This window comes from Struthio camelus, chromosome 22 (genome assembly GCF_040807025.1).
Source record: "Struthio camelus isolate bStrCam1 chromosome 22, bStrCam1.hap1, whole genome shotgun sequence".
Classification (NCBI taxonomy): domain Eukaryota; kingdom Metazoa; phylum Chordata; class Aves; order Struthioniformes; family Struthionidae; genus Struthio; species Struthio camelus.
The window spans coordinates 578,308-597,432 of NC_090963.1; the positions used below are offsets into that span (position 1 = coordinate 578,308).

General features: G+C 55.4%; 1 protein-coding gene and 1 long non-coding RNA gene across 4 annotated transcripts in view; one reads left to right on the forward strand and one right to left on the reverse strand.

Annotated features, from left to right (window-relative positions):
* ZBTB16 (zinc finger and BTB domain containing 16) overlaps positions 1 to 19,125 on the reverse strand; it is a 105,952-nt gene that overhangs the window by 43,987 nt on the left and 42,840 nt on the right. For all 3 annotated transcript variants that reach the window (XM_068916789.1, XM_068916788.1, XM_068916787.1), the window contains exon 3: positions 15,605 to 15,702. In XM_068916789.1, coding sequence (XP_068772890.1) covers positions 15,605 to 15,702 — 98 coding nt within the window. The remainder of the gene's footprint in view (positions 1 to 15,604; positions 15,703 to 19,125) is intronic.
* LOC138061910 (uncharacterized) lies at positions 13,351 to 18,895 on the forward strand. Its single transcript, XR_011135917.1, has 2 exons — positions 13,351 to 15,507; positions 16,153 to 18,895. It is a non-coding gene; the product is annotated as an uncharacterized lncRNA (long non-coding RNA).

Consider the following 19,125-nt stretch of genomic DNA (forward strand, 5'->3'; position numbering starts at 1 on the left):
AGGAACCCAAGACCGCTCAGCTCTCCTGGCCGACGGCGCTGCAGGCGAAGCAGCAACTTCTAACGAGAGGAAGTGCGTTCACCCGGCTCGGCGCAGCCCGGGAGCGCTACCTGCGCAGCCGATAAGCGAGGGGGCTCCCTGCCCTGCCCGTCCTCGCGCGGGGCTCGCTCCTGAGCAGAAGAGCCGACGCAGCTGACCCGCAGCCAGGCTCCAGCAGCTCGAGCCTTTACAGAGCGTCCAGGCCCCAAAATCACCACTTAGACATGAGGAGGATTCAGAAACACCCAGCAAGTTTCCAGGTCCCGTCACCGACTTTGCTGGTAACAGCAGCCCCACCAGCCTGAAGCGGGGGCGCGCGTTCGCCACGCTCGGCTGGCTTCCAGCAAGCACGGGCGAGGGAAGCACCTGCAGCCTCCACTGGAGGCCGCATCCTGAACTTGAAGGGAGGAACAGCCTCTGGCCTAATAGGCCCTTTCAATCTCGGGCTTCCCTGGAGCTTGTGATATACAGAAGACCTTGTTATCTTCCTCTCTTGCGCATTGTTAAAGCAAACGCAGCTTCTTTGATGAAAAACTGTCCAGCGCTTCTCAGCCCAGCTTTACGTTATTACAGCCTCACACTACAAACTCCTGGGACAGCAGCGGGAAAACGACGGAAAGGCCGAGCATCCCAACAGAGGCAGGTGAAAAGGGAAGGTCTGGCCAGCTCCTTCAGCAGGGCCAGCGAGACGGAGCACGTTTCAGAGAGCGGGGGCAGCGCGGAGGGGCTGAGCCGTGCCGGAGCACCCACGGGACTCGCATGGATAGGGCATCCCTTCGGAGCAGCCTCCCGACACAGGTGATGTGCGGCAGGCAGTTGCCAAGGCGATGACTCCGCGCGGCCGCCGGGAGCTCTTTGGGACCCGCTGCTGCGGAGCGGCGCCCGAGCCACGGGCTGCGGCAGCCCGCCGCGGCGACGAGCCTTGCCCCTGCGCGCAGCCCGTGCCCCGGGGCCGCGAGGCCGCCCCCCGCCCGCCCGGCAGGGCTGCCAGCGGAGGTTTTGCTTTCTTCCCTCCTCTGCATTTGGGGCAAGGACTACACACACCGGTGAACCCTGCCGGGAAGCCAGGAGCTCCAGTACGCAGACACTGGAGCACAAACCCACCGGACCGGGACCCTGTCACCGGCGGTTGCAGGCTCCCCCCTCTCTGCCGCTATCTTCCTCGTTCAAGGAAGCATGCGCCGTGGCAAGACAAAGTTGTACCAAGTACTGTCAACAACACCAACAGCAGAATGCCCCATAGCTTTCATTTCTCCAGCCCAACATGTTGTTTTGCAAACGGGGAGAAAGCAGGGCGCGCACGCGCTCGGAGGTGCTGGGCCACATGCCATCCAGCGACCAGGCGTGAGGCACAGCCGCAACTGGAAAAGGAAAAGAAATCTCAAAGATAACTATTACAAACGCAAAACAACAAAATAAAAAGAGCTTGCCAGCATCTAATGGGGGGACAGAAAAATTCCTTGAGATTTTAAAATAAACATCTTGAATGTTCTGATGAGATATGCGTGCTTGGTTACATAAGGAAGTACAGAGTGTACCAAAACAGCATACCCAAAAAAAGCAGAAGCTGTCAGAACAATAAGTACAGACATAGGGCATTTTACAACAGGCTATGCTGTACAGTTTTATTTACAGTACCTCTTATCAGCGAGGGAACAGCACGCTGCCTGCCAATTTCCAAAGGCCAGTACTGTGTGTTCTTTCACTCAAGTAGATGTGTACTCCAGGCAGGGAATTTTTTTCTAATCAACAAAACAAAAACTGATCCAGCGCCAGAATTCCTGTAATGTACACACGCTCGGGGGAGAGGAGGAGGAGGAGGAGGAGGACAGACTACGGCGACTGAATATGTAAATAGTTCAAGGTTAATTTTACTACGTGAGTCACCAGGAAAAATGTCATCCAACATCTGAGTTTATTATAACAGGGCTTAGAAAAAACAGTTAGATGTTTATTAAAGGGAGCATGACATATTTGAAAGCAATACATCAAGGGGCTGTGTCAGGGCTTTTTTTGTTGCTGGCTTTTTTTTTTCTCTCTCTCTCTCTCTCTCTCTTTTTTTTTTTTTTAAGTAACACCCATAGAAACTATTAGTCTACTAGAATGTAAACAGACGCTTTGGAGGGGTATTTTTAGTGAAGGGCTCGCATTGCCTACAGTATGTAGATATCTTCAGATGATCTTCCCAACGGGCCGGGACGTAACGTGCTGCCAGGGACCAGCGGCGTCCGCGAGCATGCCTCCCAGCTGGCACAGCCGTCTCCCTCTCGCATTTGCATCCGCGCACGCAAATTTATAGCTCCTGCCTAATAAAGGTCCTCGCAGCAAGAGGCCGGCGCAGCCGCGGGCGGAGGGGCGGCTTTTTCCGCTCAGGCCGTTCTGCAGAGTCACCGCCGCCCTCCGGCCCGGCGGCCCCGGACAGGGCATCTGCCCGGCGGGATTTGCCCCTTACGACCTCGTCAGGCGCGGACGGGACATGCCGCGAGAAACGCCCCTGCCTGCGCGCTGGGGAGAACGGTTTCACCCTCCCAAGCGCGGCCTGGCTTTCCTGGGGAGCCGGCCAACGCCGAGGGAACCCTGGCGGTCCCTCCCCAGAACCGCCAAGCCAAGGCCGATCCTCACTTCAAAAGCTTCCCCCGCAGCAGAGGGAAGACGACGGCCTCTGTCCCCACCTGGGCGCCGTCAGCCCCAAAAGCCTGCTCCGCTTCCCCGCGTGGCCGCGCTGGGCCGCAGCGCCTGGGCTGCAGCGTCGCGCCCCGCGAAGCCTCCCAGCGCCGCGCGCCTTCCCGCCGGCCGCGGCGCCCCGCGCCGAGCTCCTCCGGCTTTCCTCCCCGCGGGGCTCAGCACCGGGACGAACGACGAACGACGCTTGTCTTGACGACGCCGAATGAACGACGCGCCCGGCCTTCAAACGGCTCTCGGAAATTAGATCCCTGAAACCGTCACGTCAAGAATTGCCATCCACAAAACTCGCTGCCGGCGGGCGAGGGAGCGGCGGCGGCGGCGGGCGGCTCCCTGCGGACCGGGGGATGCCGGCGCGGCACCCGGGCCGGTGCAGGCACGAGCGCCTCGCTCGCTCTGCTCGGGGCTATTGCCCCGCTTCCAGCCTCCTTGCCCAGAGCCCAGGGGGACGTGCACGTCCCAGCGATGCTCTGCGGAGCCTTCACACAGGCCCCCACCCAGCTCCGGGCTTGGGACCCCCCATCCCGGGGCGATGTCCGCAAGCGGCAGGCGCGGAGCAGCGGGGACATCCCAGGAGCACGCGCGGGAGGCAGCTCACAGCCCCCGGGTACGACACGGAAATGGCAAACCGGCTCCTGGAGATCTCCCCGCTCGCCTCCCATGCGGCTCGACTCCTTTTCCTGCCTTGTCCCCCCCCAGCGCTGCCGTCTCGCAGATTCACCTGCCCACAGGTAGCGGCCCGGCCGGCGGCTCGAGCAGCTGCGCCGCCCCCGGGCCGCGCGCACCGACACCTTCCGGGGGCAGCAAACGGACAGCGAAGCCCTTGGTGAGCTTTACCCCATATTCCAAGGACACCCAAGAACCACAGTCCCTGAGCCCTCACTATTTTTAATTCATTTAAAAGAAAGAATAGATTCCTGCAGACTCCCCTGGGCATTTACGCTGCAAAACGCTGAGACAATTGATCAACTGCCAGCTGTCTGGCTCAACTTTTACTTTGGAATAAAGCAAACAGCAAGCCTTATCGCTTGACTGTATCTTCTGCAAAACATCCCGAGTCTCAAAGACTCAACTTAAAGCTTCTCCTTAAGCAATACCACTAGGACAGCTCTACGCCTTCAGAAAAGGCTCCGTGGATCTGAAAGCAGAGCTTTTCTATTTTTAGTCCCTATCAACCTAATAATACTTCCCAACACTCATTCAGTTTAATTACTTTATTGAGGACAAGAAATAGGCTCTCCAGTTTTAACACTTCTGATGTTAGGAAGTAGTAAAATGTTCTAACTGGTTAAAAACGACACTCGTTTGCCTGCCTTTAGTGTTCCTGAAACCTTAATTGTGGCTCCGGCAGCATGTCTACAGCTCCTCGCCTGTGTCACAGCTTTGATTTCTCCCCCTTCACCATAATTGAGGTGTTGCATTCCAGCAAGTGCAGCAGGGACATTTCCACAGTTAAAAGCAAAAAATTATATGGATATACATAGATACATTTTCCCCCGAAACACAAAGGGTTTGCTAAGAAAGTAGGAACTCGGTCCATCATTTAACGATCCTCAGCTTCTCTTGCCGCTGCTGCAAGGCCGTGCCGGAGGCTCGTGCGCCTAAGTGTTTTTACTGTATTCTGTGCACAGCGCTGGAGCCTCCCCGAGGGCCGCAAGGGCCTCACCCGAGCGCCTGGACAGGGAGGTTTGGCCGGCACGGAGCGAAGGGAAAGGGGCTGGCGCGGTCCCACGCACCCACAGGCTCTTTGCAAACAGGGACTTTCTAACTTTTCTACCACGCAAAACTAAGACCAAACTGACTGTTTCTACCTCAAACACTGGCTTTAGGGGCACTCTGTTCCCTCCTCTTTCTACTGGGTTTCAAACGGAGCTATAAACGTTATCAAGAGACCAGCGAGAGCGCATCTGTTCAAACAGGGATTTTCAGAAGAGAAGCGCCGTGCCACCGGCCCAGCCCTTTGCTTAGGTGCTCAGCTACCCACGGAAACCTGCCTTCCGACAAAGGCAGACACGCGATGCCTCATTACCCCTCCAAACTAATTTTACAATTTGCTAAAGCGCTGTTTTCCTGCGCCCATTTAACCATCCCTGACTGTGATAAACTTTTATGGGGCTGGTGGCCAGGAGAAAGCCGAAAGGAGGCTGAGGCTGCAGAAAGAGAGATACTTCAAAAAATGCAAAGTGTAACCCACGTGCTGCCAAAAAATTAGCAGCGATCGCTCAGTCCTCTGCTGCAGGCGCTCTTCTCCAGAGAGCCCTCTTCCGCCCTCCGACTCGCTCGGTCACGGGTGCCTCGGCCAGAAAGCACGCTTGCTAGCACCCGTCCCGTCCACCTCTCGGCACGCCGGAGACGGCACGCCAGCTCAGCCCAGCGCTAGGGCGGCCACCAGCTCAGGACCTGCGCGAGGGCCACGTCTCCGCTTCCCAACGCGCCCGTGGGCTCTGCGGCGACGCTCCCCGCTCACCCTGGACTTCTCTCGTTTATTCACCTTTCCTGACGTAAGAAAGCAAAGAAAGGCCGGTTCAGCCTGCCGTGAACCTCCGGAGCCTTGCCGGCCTCCTGAAAGGCGCTTCTCCCACGGAGAGTGATTTTCGGAGGGTTGGCCTAACTCCCTGCAGTGGAGGAGCCAGCTGGAGCAGGCTGACGGCAGGCTGCTCCACCAGACGCAGCCGGCCCGCTCCCAGCAGCGGCTGTGCGCGACCCAGGGCTTCACCCCTTCCGTACACACAGCAAGGGGCAAAAACAACGGTCTTGCCTCGGAGAGCAAGCTAACGAGATCGCCGGGAGCACCGCAGCGCGCCCGGGCCCGGCGCGGGCACAGAGGCCAACGTGGAGCGACCACCACGTCCAGGAGCCGGCGCGCGCGCCGTCGGGCTGGGCAGCCTCAGCCCGGCGCGTCCCGGCCTCTCGGAGAGGGGACGTCCAAAGGGACCCGCGTGACGGCGAGCGCGTCCGACCCCTTTCCAGCTACGGCTATCCTAGTGCGCGTTTTCTGAAGGGACAGTGCAAGGATGACACAAAATTTATTCCGCGCACCACCCCCCGCCACCCTCAAGCACGAGGGATTAATAAAAATTTGGGATTATATATTATTAAAGTGCTGTAATTGGCAAGGGGGTGGAGAGAGAAAAATATGGATTAAAAAAATTGCCAAGTAAATTTATGCACTGTCGTTGCTTTACTACCTAATTAATTCAGTAATTTCAAAAACAATTTTATTTATGTTCCATTTACCACATCAAAAGTGCAAAGAAAAAAAACCCACAGTGATGCTAAAATAATACCTCAAGGCATCTATTTTTAATCAGTTTAAAAAAAAAAAAAAAAAAAGTCCAAACGCGGGTTTCTATACAATCTCTCTTGGGCAGACCACCAACTCTAAGGGAGAGAAAACAGCCGAGCCCTCTGTGAGTGCCTTCCTGGCTGCCGAAAACAGAGCTTGTCAAAAAAAAACAAATCCATAATGGCCTGAGGCTCCTCTCCAATCTATTTTCTGCTCAGCTGGTTTTAAATGAAGTTATTATGAGTCATTAAAACACCCGCAAGCCTGTGGAAGTCAGCCAATTACAATTTTAAATTTAGCCTGTTCTCTACCCCATTCTCTTGTTTTCTTCTTTTGCCCACATAAAGCTGCTTTTTTATTTTTATTATTATTATTGTTATTATTTCCCTTCTCCCCTATTTCACCCCAGTGGCAGAGACAGTTACGCAGATCTCTAGTACTTTACACTAAAAAACAAAAATAAAAGAATCTAAATAGGGCCAAAAAAGATCAAACCACAAAATCAGCTGGGAATTAGGAAGGCAAAAGGCTTTTCTCTTTGTTCTTTTCTGAAGTATCATAAAAATGCAATGATTGAGCGGAAAAATAAAATAAACTGAAATAAAAGCACGGGTTTTAGCACGGGTACAGACAGACGCCCAAGGCGAGCAGGACGGCAGCGCGTTCAGCACGCCGGACGGGCTCGCGTGGCGGCGGGGCCCGGGGCCGGGCGGCGCGGGGGCCCCGGGGCTGCGCTGCGCTGCGCTCGCCCGCCCGCCCGGCCGCGCCGCCAACAGCCGCGTACGGCGCCGGCGCCTTCGGTTACGCGCAATTAGGTCTGCAGCAAGTTGCTACGGACGTTCAGACGACTGGCACAGCCTCGCGAGCGGGCGGCGCGCAGGCAGGCGGATCGCGACCGTCGTGCGCTGGTCCGGCCCGACCCGGCTCTTCCGCTGCTCTTCCCCTTGCAAGCCCCCCGGGCTGTTGCCAACCGCCCCATCCCGCGGACGTCCGCGGAGCCGCCCCGGGCGGCCAGCGGCAGCCCCTCCGCGGCGCTCCCCAGCTTTCTCCCCCAGAGCCACATCCAGTCTACGTTGCAGGGCGATGCGTTTCCACAAGGACCAGCTCAAAGGTCCGCCGCTCTCGGGCACGACCCCGCGGAGGCAGGCTGAGCCACTTCTGCTCCCTCCTGAGGGTCACACCGCTGACTGCCCAGAGGAAGCCCTACGAGCACGGCGCTCTTGGAAGGGGCAGAGCTCCCCCAGGGAGGCTCGTTTGCTCTTGGCAGTTTCCTAAGGAAAGGCAAAAGGCCACGTTGTGAACGGCCGCTAGCTGTCCTTATCTAACGTAAAAAGAAAGGAAGAAAAAAAGAAACGGTGAAAAGATGAGATGCAGGTAGCGCAGGAGGAAGGTCTATTCTGGGGAAGAAACCTTAATCATTTCTACATATTTTGCCAAGTAGTCACCAAAGAGCAACAAAACGTACCCAAACACAGCCTGGACCACAGCGGTTAAGCCAAAGGCATCCTCACTGGAGGCTCATCCGCTTGGAGAAGTTCTGGCTGAACTATGAAGGTGTTTTTGAGTTGCAATGCAAGAGGAGACCCTTTGGCAGCTATTCTTGCCCTGCAAAAATCAGGAGGCTTAGAAAAACCTCTTTGGAAGCAGGAACGGGTCAACCTAGGATGGAGGAGAAGGGAAGCGATGCACCCAGAGGAGCGGGGTCACTCAGCCCAGTGCTGAGCTCCCGAGGAGGACGTGTTTGCAGAGGCCTGCTAGCCGGGAGCCACAACATGGCTGCCCAGGGGCCGAGATGAAGGCTGGCCGCCGGCCGGGAACTTTGCCCAGGGTTGTTGTGCTTTGGTGCCACATCACCCAACTGAGTCACGCACCCGCAAGCAGCCTGAGGGTTGAAGGACACCCGTCACCCTGCCTCAGCCTGGCTGGCTTTGCTGCCCTCCCTGGTCGTGCACCGAGAAAGGCTGAACAGCGTGTGCAGAGGGGCGTTGCCACCATGGGGGCCCGCGTTCTGCTGAAGAAGCCTTTCTCCACCAGCATCTCACAAGCCACTCAAGAGAGAAAAAGCACGCGTGCAGGGGAAACCTTGGATCTAGAGAAAAGCATACACGAGAGGTAGGGAGAGTTGTCCGAGTGCCACCAGCACCGTCCTATAAACTTCATTAATCAGCTCTGCAAATTCAAAAGCTGTTTGGGGACAAGGGGAGAGAAGAGGGCGAGGGGGATATTTTCAGATTAAAAATAATAATAATCATTTTAGTTTAGCAACAAAAAAGAAAGGTTATTACATAATTCCCACTTTTCCTCCACCCTTAAAGTAATGTTCTATCTGACAGCCTCCTCTCAGAGGGGAAAAAATGACAAATCCAATCCAAAATTCAACAGCCTGTGTTCTGTTCAGAAAGCACACAGTGTACTATACAGCCCATAAAACTCCAAACAGCCTCCAGACACTTCTGCAATCGTCCTCCATCAAAACACTTTGTCTTGCATACAAAAATAAGATACAGTGCTGAACGGAATACGAAATCAGCCCATTACAGTACAGGGAGGCTGCTACTTAGCAACAAGGGGGCTTTAAAGCCGCGATGCTCTACAGGAAACAAAATCTGTCAAGCCTGTTGGGCAAATGATAAACATTAGCAGTATTAAAAAACACAAAAGCCATGTAAATGGATCGTACGCAGCGCGGGGAGGGATGGAGAGCAGGAATCTTGGGGCACGGGGGGAGGACGCTGGGCCGCACGGCGCTCCCCCCGAAACCTGGGCGGAAAGGTATTAGCGCGTTTCTGCTCTCCCCTCCCCGGAGACGGGGGCGGGAGGGTTTCGAGCGCGATGACCTACAATGAACTTTGAGAACTTTCCCATCTAGCATGCACAACGAGGAACCTGAAAGAAAATGGGCTGCACTGCGATGATCACATATATTTAGCAGTATTAATGTAGACAGATGTGCATAAGATTTATTTGCTACAGAGAGCACTACGGTGTAATGGGTCCTGGCATCACACTCTGCATAATGCTTAGCACAACACCTTAAATAACAAAAAGCAGCCAAAAGAGGGGAGAAAGGAGAAGCAGTGACAGATGAAAAATAAATATATTTCATCAGGTAAAGGGGAAAAAATAAGCTGGCTCTGAATCAGCAGCTGGGTCTAGGATTCCAGCCAAAACAGGAGCTAAAAAGCAAACCATATTCTTCTAGTCTCAGCTTAGACTCTTGAGGCAGAAAGGGGGGGGGGGGGAGGAATGTATTTTTCATCAGCCAGTGTATAATTTATAAACAGCATTAAACAGTTTTTGTTTTCTTTTTTCCTCTCTCCTGTGTATGAGGCTTGGCCAGCAGTCAAGCCTGCATTAATTTCTGCTTTGGGTACAGTGTGTTCTTGGATGCACATCTGCGAATGATCATAAACTCTCTGGAATGCTGGCAGAACATCCAGACCTGCCGGCAAGCCGATGACATCACTCTGGGAATAAGTTTGGGAGACCGGCCAAAATTGGGGGGGGGGGGGAAGGGCACGCGGGGGGAGGGTGAAAAATCCCCAAAGAATCTCAGTGCTTCCCTTTCTTCTTAATTTTACATCGCGGCAGCCACTGATGGGGGCAAACACGAGCAGCCCGCATCCACCCCGGCGGCAGCAGCGCGGCAGGCAGCGCGATGCCGAGACGAGCTATCTCCTCCATCTCTGACACCCTGCGATAAAACATCTTCCCGAGCGCAATGCTTAATAAGGAGATAACCACGGAACACGAAGAGGAAGAAAAGTTTACATTCATTAGAGAGATAGGCAGCAAATGAATTAGCCGCAGCGCTAGATCTTGGCAGGATAAACCCCGTCCCTGGAAAACACCGGGCGGGCATGCCAGCGGAGGGGAGAGGGGACGGGGCTGGCAGCGCACAGCAAGCAGCCGGTGCGCCGCAACGGCTCGCGGGCCGGGCAGCCCTGCTCCCCGCGTGCTGCCGCTGCCTCCGTCTCGCCTCGCGGCCTCCTGCGAGCCGGGCCTGGATTTCAGCTGTCGGCGCGCTGCTTCGTCGCCGCCGCAGAGCCGGCGGCACCTTGCCTCCGGGCCGCGCCGGTGACGCACCTCGGCGGGAGCCCGGCCAGAGCTGCCGCCGGCAGCAGCTCCCTGCGGAGGCCGCTTTCAGTGCCCTCCTCGATGCCCCACTGCTGCTTTTCCAGGCACTATCCTCCCCACAAACACTTTACATCCCCTTCCCCAGACCCCTCCTGCTCCTGTCGAGCCCTGACCCACGCGATCCCTCCTCACCGGGGCGGCTCTTGGCTGCCGAGAAGAGATCCAGCAGAGAGCAAGGGCCAGCTTTGGACCGCACACAGCAAAGCGGCACCTCGCTCCTCGCCAAGGGCCCGTCGTGGGCTCTGCTGGGGCGGGCGGGAAGGAGAAAGCCTCCCTCCTGGTTTTGAGGGTTCACCACCCTGAGATGGTCACATTCACAGCCCCTACCCTGGTCCCCACACAGGGCCCTTCATGTTACCAAACGGCAGTTTGGTGCTTTTTGTCTCTCCTCACGACCCAAGAAGAGCTTGGCGTGTCCAGATGGGGATGAAAACAGGCCGGCTGCCTTCCCGCTCCCAGCACCTCCGCGATAAGACCGGTCATCGCTCTGCAACTGGGTCAGAGCAATACAAATGCAAGGGCGCTCTTCCCAAGGCTGGGTTTTGCTCTCCTCCCTAGGAAGGCATCCTTCCTTCTGCAAAGGTACCACCTGGCCACCACCTTGCTAAGCATCGGTGGGGGAGCATCTTCACTCCTCAGGGCGATTCTAACGCTCCAGGCTCTCGTGTGCACTGGTCACCAAAGCTTGCACAATGCTCGGGCGTTTCGAAAGCTGTTTGCAAGAAGGGGCACGCAGCGCCGGGGCAGCGTCGCTGGCACTGCCCGTTTGCTGTGGAGCCGCACGCAACTGCCCACGCACAACACCCGTGCTGGCACGGCAGCCGGCAGAGCGTAGCCGCAGCGCTTGCCCAAGTTTACCCCCGCTTGCAGGGTGGAGCTGAGAAAGCCCACGACTTCCCTCTGCCCGGCAGAGAGATTTCCGACCGGAAGGAAAGGCGAAGGGAGCGAGAAGCGCAGAGCTCTCCTTTCCTCCCAGGGACGCAGGCCGGCGAGAGCGCGAAGCGAGGCTCCCGCGCGCGCAGCTTGCCGCCGGCGCACGGGGCCGAGGACTGCCCGCGACGAACATCAGGTCAATGCAGGCACTTGGTAACTGCCACCTGCGGGTGCAGAGACCCATGTGAAAGCAGATGCGCTGAGCACGTTTGTGAAGCTAGCTACAGATACACTCGGTCCTGAGCAAGCTGCGCACGTTCGGTCAGCAGCACTTATAAACCATACGACCAGTAAGTCAGGATTCTCTCACTTTCCCCGGCAACTTTTCTGGGAGAGGAAGAACTCTGCTATTCTTTTAATACATATTTTACAAGTTTTTAAAAGCACATCTCCACTTCGGAATAGGCAGTCGTAACGCAGCCACGCAGCGCATACATAAATACTTTACACTTCATTAAGGGTAAGCTTATATCGAAACGTAAACATTTGGTGGAGTATTTATCACGCACCTGAAAGGCTGCTGAGATAACACTGCCAAATAACCTCCGTATCACAGCAGGCACCACAAAGCCCCGTGGGGCTGGTTTGGGCATTTGTAAGGATTATAATTATTACAGCTACCCACACAATATTCACATCTTCCCCCCCCCCATAAGTTTCCATGAGAAATGCACCCACGCAAGCTGCAAAGCGTGAGGACAACAACTATCTGCTTTACTGGAGGATGGCATTTTTCCAAAGCCCTTCCCCACTCACTCTCTCGCCGGTCCGGTCTCTCAGTGGTACCCTACCGCGTCGCCACTCCGGGCGCCGGGAGAGCCTGCGTGCAGCGTTGGGAATCGGGGCCGCAGAGCCCCGTCCCACGGGCGGTGAGCGTGCTCACGCACGTGCGCACACCTAGCCCAGGACTCGGGCAACTCACAGCCAGAGAAAGCAACGCACCGCGGGCAAAGGTGGGCGCCAAAGCCAGGACGCGGCTGGAGGAAGAGAGCGCTCTGCCATCGCCATCCCCCCGTTCCCACGCCGGGCTGTCCGTGCGGAGCAGCTGAGGTCTCAGGGCGACCCGAGGGGACGAGGTGAAGCAGGGAGGACAGTGACATCATGGCCCAACTCTGGCAGAGCCCTCACGCCCGAGGGAAGGGTCCGCGCTCGTGGGCAACTTTTTCGGAAGGCTGCATTTGGAACGACCTGAAGCGACTAATAGTCACGAGCGTTACACAAACAAATCCCAGTCGGTTCTGCAGTTTGCCTTCCTGAGCTAGAACATTTCCACTTGAGAAACGTCACCATTTCTCCACAATCACGAAAACGAGAAAAGTTTGTTTAAAAAACACAAATAAAGGAGTGAAGATGACTGAATAGCAAGGCAGCTCTGGCAGCCAAGGCTTAGGAGGCAAAACAAAGAACCCCCCCAAACCCACCAAAGACTGAGAGACTCCTCCCAAACCCGCTGACGCCTACAGCGGTGCCTAGCCACCTCTCTAGGTGGTAGCACCCTCAGTAGAAGCGACGGTGAGAGAGCGAGAGGTCCCCACGTTGGCCTGCAGGACCGAGCATCGGCTCTGCCTCGCGGCAGGCAGGGAGCGGGACTGCCTGGATGGGTCTTATTGGTCCATTGGGTGCTTGGGTCTTTGCTAGTCTAGGCCTTTCTTTATCATCAGCTGTCTCTCATAAACACTTGATTAGTTAAACGCATCCAACCCCAAAGGAAAACTTCATCTCCACGTTTCCTAGCAGTGGGGTTGAAGGCCTTTGGAGGGGCAGCTGCTGGGGCGGGGGACAAGCCACCCTGCCAGCGCGCTCTCCGGCAGGGCGAGCTTCTAACCGAACAAACCGTCAATTTGCACACAACGCACACTGGTTTGGGAGCATAATTTTAGTACGCCAGTTGCTGCAAACAAGACCTCGCGCTGCCGACCCAGTACAACCTCGTTTCATCCTGGACTGGGGAGGGAGGAGAAGAGAGGGGTGCAAAGGTCTCATGCTTTAATAAACAACAGGGCTGGAATTTAATGTGGCTGTTTTCAAGCACCAGAACAGCCCTCGCTGCCTCCCCCCGCCGCCTCTCACCCCACCCTTGCCAGGTTAGAAAAAAAATTAATCTTGTGTGATGACAAACTTGGCTCAACGTTCACTGTACATACTGTACCCACAAAGCTGGCAGCCAGCCAGGGACTGGCTGGGAGCCAAAACTACAATAACAAACACGAGCGGCGCGAGCCAGGAGCCGGGGGGGCGGGGGGGAGGGATGCGCGGCCGAGCGGGGTGCGCGGAGCCCGCCGTGCGCGGCCCGGGGCCCCGGGGGCCAGGCGGGCGGCCCCGCTCCCCGCCGGGTGCCGCGCGGGCAGACACCCCGCACACCGACACCAAACAGAGAGCCGCAAGCGCGAGTCCTGCGAACGCTGCAGCCGGCTCCACGCTGACTGCTGTCGCCGGGACGTGGGAACTTGCGATTCCCTCCTCAGCAGCGAGGAGCGAATGCGCCTCCGGGAATTGCCCAGGTCTCCCCCGGCAAGCTGGGGGGCAGGAACGCAGTGGGGCCAACTAGAAACCTCCCCAAGAAAACCTGCTGCCTGCCCAAAGTTATCACTACAAAGCTCGGTGCTGTCGGCTCTCCTGGGGACGTAGGCATGGAGAAGGTACAGTGGGGGGGAAACAGATACACGTGCCCCGAGTACATCGCTGCCAGAAGGGCGAGCAAGGGAGGTGGGCAGGAAGAACCAAGCGCAGAAGCATCTGGAGTCAGCTGGAAGCGGGGAGGGCCTGCGAGGCTTTGCAGAAGTTAACCTGACAGCCAGCAGCTTTTCGGCTCAGGCTGGCCCTGGGATCTCAGGCACGGCACCGGAGAGGTTTGCCCAAGCCACGGCATGCGTCCGGGGCCAGCACCGCTCTTCTGGCTTGGGCTAGAAGACCCCAGCCACGGCCACGTCCCACCGTCACTGCTTGCACCGGGACCCTTACCCCTTCCCTGGTAGGCTAGCCAGTCTTGGAACCGACCCTTTGGAAACCACAGCTCGGTGCCTCGCTCCCAACGCTCCCCTCCTCCTTCCCGAGCTGTGCCGCAGCCGTGAGGATTAAGACAAAGGCAGCAGTGAATACCCAGGTCAAAGTACGCCCGTGAGAAAAACCCAAACAAAACCACACGGAAACCTCACACATCAGCGCAACCCCGCAGAAAGAGCACCAGGCTCATCCTACACAGAGGACAATTTGAGAAGCGTTCCAAAATCCGAGGGTGTTTACTGTGCATCCTTCCTTTTTCAGCGGTTTGTCCCACCTTTGTGGGCATGTCTGCGGTTAGCGTTGCAGCAGTTCTCCCTCCATGCAGGCTGCCCACCTCACTTGCTTTCTCTGTGTCAGGACCTCCATGACGCAGATGCTAATGACAGATGTCAAAATGAACCCAGAGGTGCCTGCTGAAGGTACCTGCTAGGGAAACCCATGCGTTTCCCTTCACGCAGAGTTCAGGACTCTCTGGGCTTGAAGGAGCAGCTCTCCAGGCTTCGAAGAGGACACAAACACTCGCCCTCAAAACGCAAGAGGCTGAGCTAGCGAGTCACCTGCCCTCCAGCTGCTCCCCTTCCCTTGCTACCAGCGACCTGCACCACAACCAGGAGGATTTTTCACACTTTCAGAGCGCTGAGCAGATACTAGCTAGTTCTCACTTCTCTCCCCGTCGAGTTCTGTGGGGACCCAAATGACGCCCGCCCCTTCTGACACTTTGGAGGGAGTGAGGGAAGTAAGCTAGGGGACGAGCTCCAGCCCGGAGCCAGCACCAGGCCCGGCAGGGCTGGAATTTGGCACTCGGCTCAGTGCGGCGACTCCAAGGACACGGACAAGGATTCCTACGCACATTTGAGCAAACGGGTCCAGTGGCTCCTGCATTTTTTTAAAATAAGAAACCTACTTGTACATGGGGTTGCATACCCAACAGGAATCTCAGACTGCATTAACTTGCAGAACGCAGAGTCTTCTCACCAGCTTAGCATTCCAACCTTTCTATATCTATTTAATTAAAGGGCCTGCATAATTTGAAGCTGATAGTTAGATTCATTAGACAGAGAATACCTAATTCTGCAACGGTTTTGCTAATGAAACTGCAATGGGTGTTTGTACGTGAAGAGTACGGTGTTGGGACAGGCACATTAACTGACACACGCAGAAGCTGCAGAGAAGGGAATACACATGCTGTTCGAGACCTCTTTGTGGCAGGAGGGGAGACAGAGAACTGAGTAACAAACAGCCGCGTGGTATTTGAAGTTTGTTATTCCAAGCTGCTTAGCCTAGAAAATATTTCCCCAATTAAAGAATTGAAAACTTGAAAACAAACTCAAAAAAAAAAAAAAAAGCAAATTACTGGCACTGGAATAGAAGTTTGCAATTCCCTGATCTGAAGAGGGTACAGTAACCTCTGCGTGCATCTCTCCCAGGTAAGGCATGGGAGCCAGGCGGCTCCAGCGCGTGCGGGCGGGCCACCGCGGACACAGGCAGCACGCGCTTCCCGCGCGCCGCCGTTTCCAAACGTACCTGAGTGCGCCAGTAAGTGCATTCGCAGTCGCAAGCTATCCAGAAACCGCTTCCCACACAACTCGCATCCGTACGTCTTCATACCGCTGTGCAGCTTCCTAGGGGGAAACAGAGACGCGTTAGTCCTCTTGCGTTTTTCGGCGAGGGGAGGGGGCGAAGGGGGGGGGGTTTGTTTAAAACGGTAACGCTGAGAACCTCCGGAACCTTTCATGAAATCTACACGTTATCCGGGAATTCGCTCATTAACTCAGTGGGAATACAAATCACAACGACGCTCGCTCCCAGCCAGCCGCAGGGACGGACGGGCTTCCCCGGGCCGGCAGCAGCGGGGGCTCCAAGCAGCGCCTGCCGCGCCGCCCCGGGGCCGGCCGGCCCCGAGGGAGCTGCTCGCCCAGCCGGGGCACGCCGGCCTCGAGGCCCACGCTGCCAGGGATCAGTTCTGGGTGAAAAAGTACTTTTTCTAACGTACTGATGGGAGGTCCTGCTGGAGCTTTCAGGATGGGCTAAGATTAGCTTCTCCTGTTTAATGTTTGTCATCGTTTTTTCAGTTGGAGTCTCTAAACAAACCTCATCAATCTGAAATTACGACAGTTTACACTGAACTACTTCATTTCAAATCATCTGAATAGATTGAACTATTCAAATATCTTCAAAATATATATTTGCCCCTGCCACAGTGGGAAAGAAAAGCAGCGGCCGAGCTGCGGAGCCAGACAAGGCGCAGCGCCTGCCGCAACGCGCTGAGCCAGCTTCTGGCGTACCGCAGCTTTCTGCAGGTGAAGAAACGGCATTTCCTCCGTTTCCATTCATTCAACTAATTCAGCCTGGCCTTTCGAAGGCAGAAATCAACTGGGAGTTCAAACACCAGGAAAGGTTACTTTTCTCTCTAACATACATTGGGTAACGCAATCGGTGGAAGAAGAGACCTCTTCGCTCCGGACGGCCACGGCAGACAAGCCGGCAGGGAGCCGGCCCGGCCCGTTCATTAGCCGTTCTGCCCGGTAACGCAACATAGGTTTTGACAAACTTCTTTCCTACGCATCAAGCGTTTTGTAAAAAAGGCAGCGTTAGCCGACAAAATTTTCAAGAGGTTGTTCACATGCGTTTTAAGGTGAATCGCAATTTCCACCCCAAGTCAGCTGGCCAGAAGTCACAAGCGCCCGGGTAATCAGGGGCTAGCAAACGGGAGAGGCGGCACTGCCGCCCTCCGCGCGTCGCCCGCCGGGGCCGCCCCATCCCACCCGCCGCCGCGGCGCCTACGGCTCCAGCTCGACGGCAGACGGCGCGGATGCCCTGAACGGGCGCTCAGCGCTGCGACTCCGCCACGGCGTCAGATGTTGAGAAACAGACTGCTTTTACCAACCCGCTACGCTTTGTAATTGACACAAGCGTTTCAGAAAAACACACACCCAACCAACAAACGCTTCCGGCCACGTTTGCGAGCTTCTCCCTGAGACACACCTCATTTAACAGGATCTTTTTAGGCTGAGGGCAGGACAGGGTTTGAGCTGCTGTAAACAGACAGCTCTGCGTATGTGCTTGAGAAGTAATACAGCAAATTTCTACACGTCGACCTCTGATCAAATCCACCGTTTATCATCGCTTTGCAATAAGACAAGCGTATTTGTATTGTGCTGTTGCCAAAGACAAGACAGAAACGGCCCTGCACGGGACCGCAGAGCGGCTGCCACGGGAAAGCAGCAGCCCCTGGGCAGGCCCGCTGCCGAGCCGAGCTCCTCGGCCACCCGACGCGGAGAAACGCCGCAGCGCGCGCGCGCACCGACGGCGAGCGCCGCCGCGCACCTTCGGCACACCGTGCCGGCACGGGCGAGGGCACGCGTCACTTTTATCCCGCATGATTTCTGTTATCCTGGTGCATAAAGGAACCAGCTGCTATCCCTGCCGTGCTCAACACCCAACCCCGCGCAGGAGCGCCCCTTCCAACACCCCGCTCGCAGCCCCCCGGAAAGCGAACAAGAGCCAGCAGCCCCAGGCCTTCCCCTCACGCTTCCACGCGGACGGCAGAGCACGGTGAGCGGTCTGGGTTCCTCGCGAGCATGCACGAACACGTCACGCCGAGAAGATGCCGGTGTCCAAAGCAATTTAAAATGGGAGGGGGCTACAGGGATTTCATTCACGGGCAAAGGCGCTTGCAAAAGGCTCGGAACGGGGTTTGCTTTTCTCGGATTTGCTTGCAAGCATTCAGTCATTTCATGTGTACAGAGAACGACATTCCTTTGCCCTTCTCAATGCAAGACCAGCGCGCACAAATATTTGTCAACATTACAGGTGCTTAGAGGGTTAAGACCACCAAAAGGAATTGCATACCTGAAAGCGCCGCTCTTAGTGAGCATTCTTTCATAACACTTTAGGAGAAGGTCATTAATTCAGCTCACAGACAGATTACTGAAATCACGCGGCTAGATGCTCTAGTCAGAGACTGAAAAGTTTTTTCCGAGCTTGCACCATGAAAGAAAACTGTCCGTCCATAACTTATCTCAAGACAGCGCAGTAGCGTGATGCACTCTGTACAAAGTCACTTCCCACCAGGCACGTCACAGAGCCTCCGGGCAGGTGCTGTGCGAAGCGCCGAGCCCCGCGTCCTGCCTCGCAGGCAAGCTGCCCGCGCGTGCCAAGCTGCAGCGCTCGCCACGCCAGGCTGTGGAAGAAGCGCTGCGACGTTCCTACCGAGCAAACACTCAAGAACAAAAAAAAAAAGAAGGGAGAAAAAACGGAAAAGAGCAAGTTTCTTTCAACTCTTAACTTTGCTGTATAATATAATTATTAATCGAGCTTGTCCTGAATTCGGTGTGTCATAGCAGAGGATTAAGAGTCATGCACGAATTCAGGCCAAGAAGGTTTAGAATCCAAAGGATTTATCTGCCTTGCAAAAATAAATAAAACACAGGCCTCCTGACAGATTTCTACTGCCAAGAAGTCAGCTAAATAAGTGACAATCTTCTATTTTTGCATTTTTAATTACGGACATGCCTGTCACAGTTCCACGGTTAAGGCTCAGTTGAGTTCTGCACTTAAAGCGAGGGCTAAACCACTTTGTTAGGAAGAACAGAGCATCTCCTTTGCCAAAGCTGCAGCGCTCGCCTCTCTGCGACTAGAATGTATTCAGTGAATTAAAATGTAATTGGTTAATTAGTTCAAGTAAAACTTGCATTTTTTTAAAGCGAGTCCTAAGAAATGTATTACTTGGGTTTAGAATATTTTTGTCCAAAGCAATCTTGAGAACAACAAACACTTTTAACGTCTCAAAATAAAATATTATCTATAATTACACTGACTGCATTCAAGCATTTTATTTCAGGAAATAATGGCTATTTTTTCCTGTTGATTCTCTTTCTCTGGATGCTTTTCTACAAGCGAAGACAAATTACGTTCTGCAGCAATGAACTCTGCTAAAAAACGCCTTCCTTCCAAAGCGCTGCCACCTCTCCTTGTCGGGCTGAAGGTCACCCAGGACCTCAGCTAAGACATCCATCTCCAAGCCAAGCGCGCTCCGCCAGGGC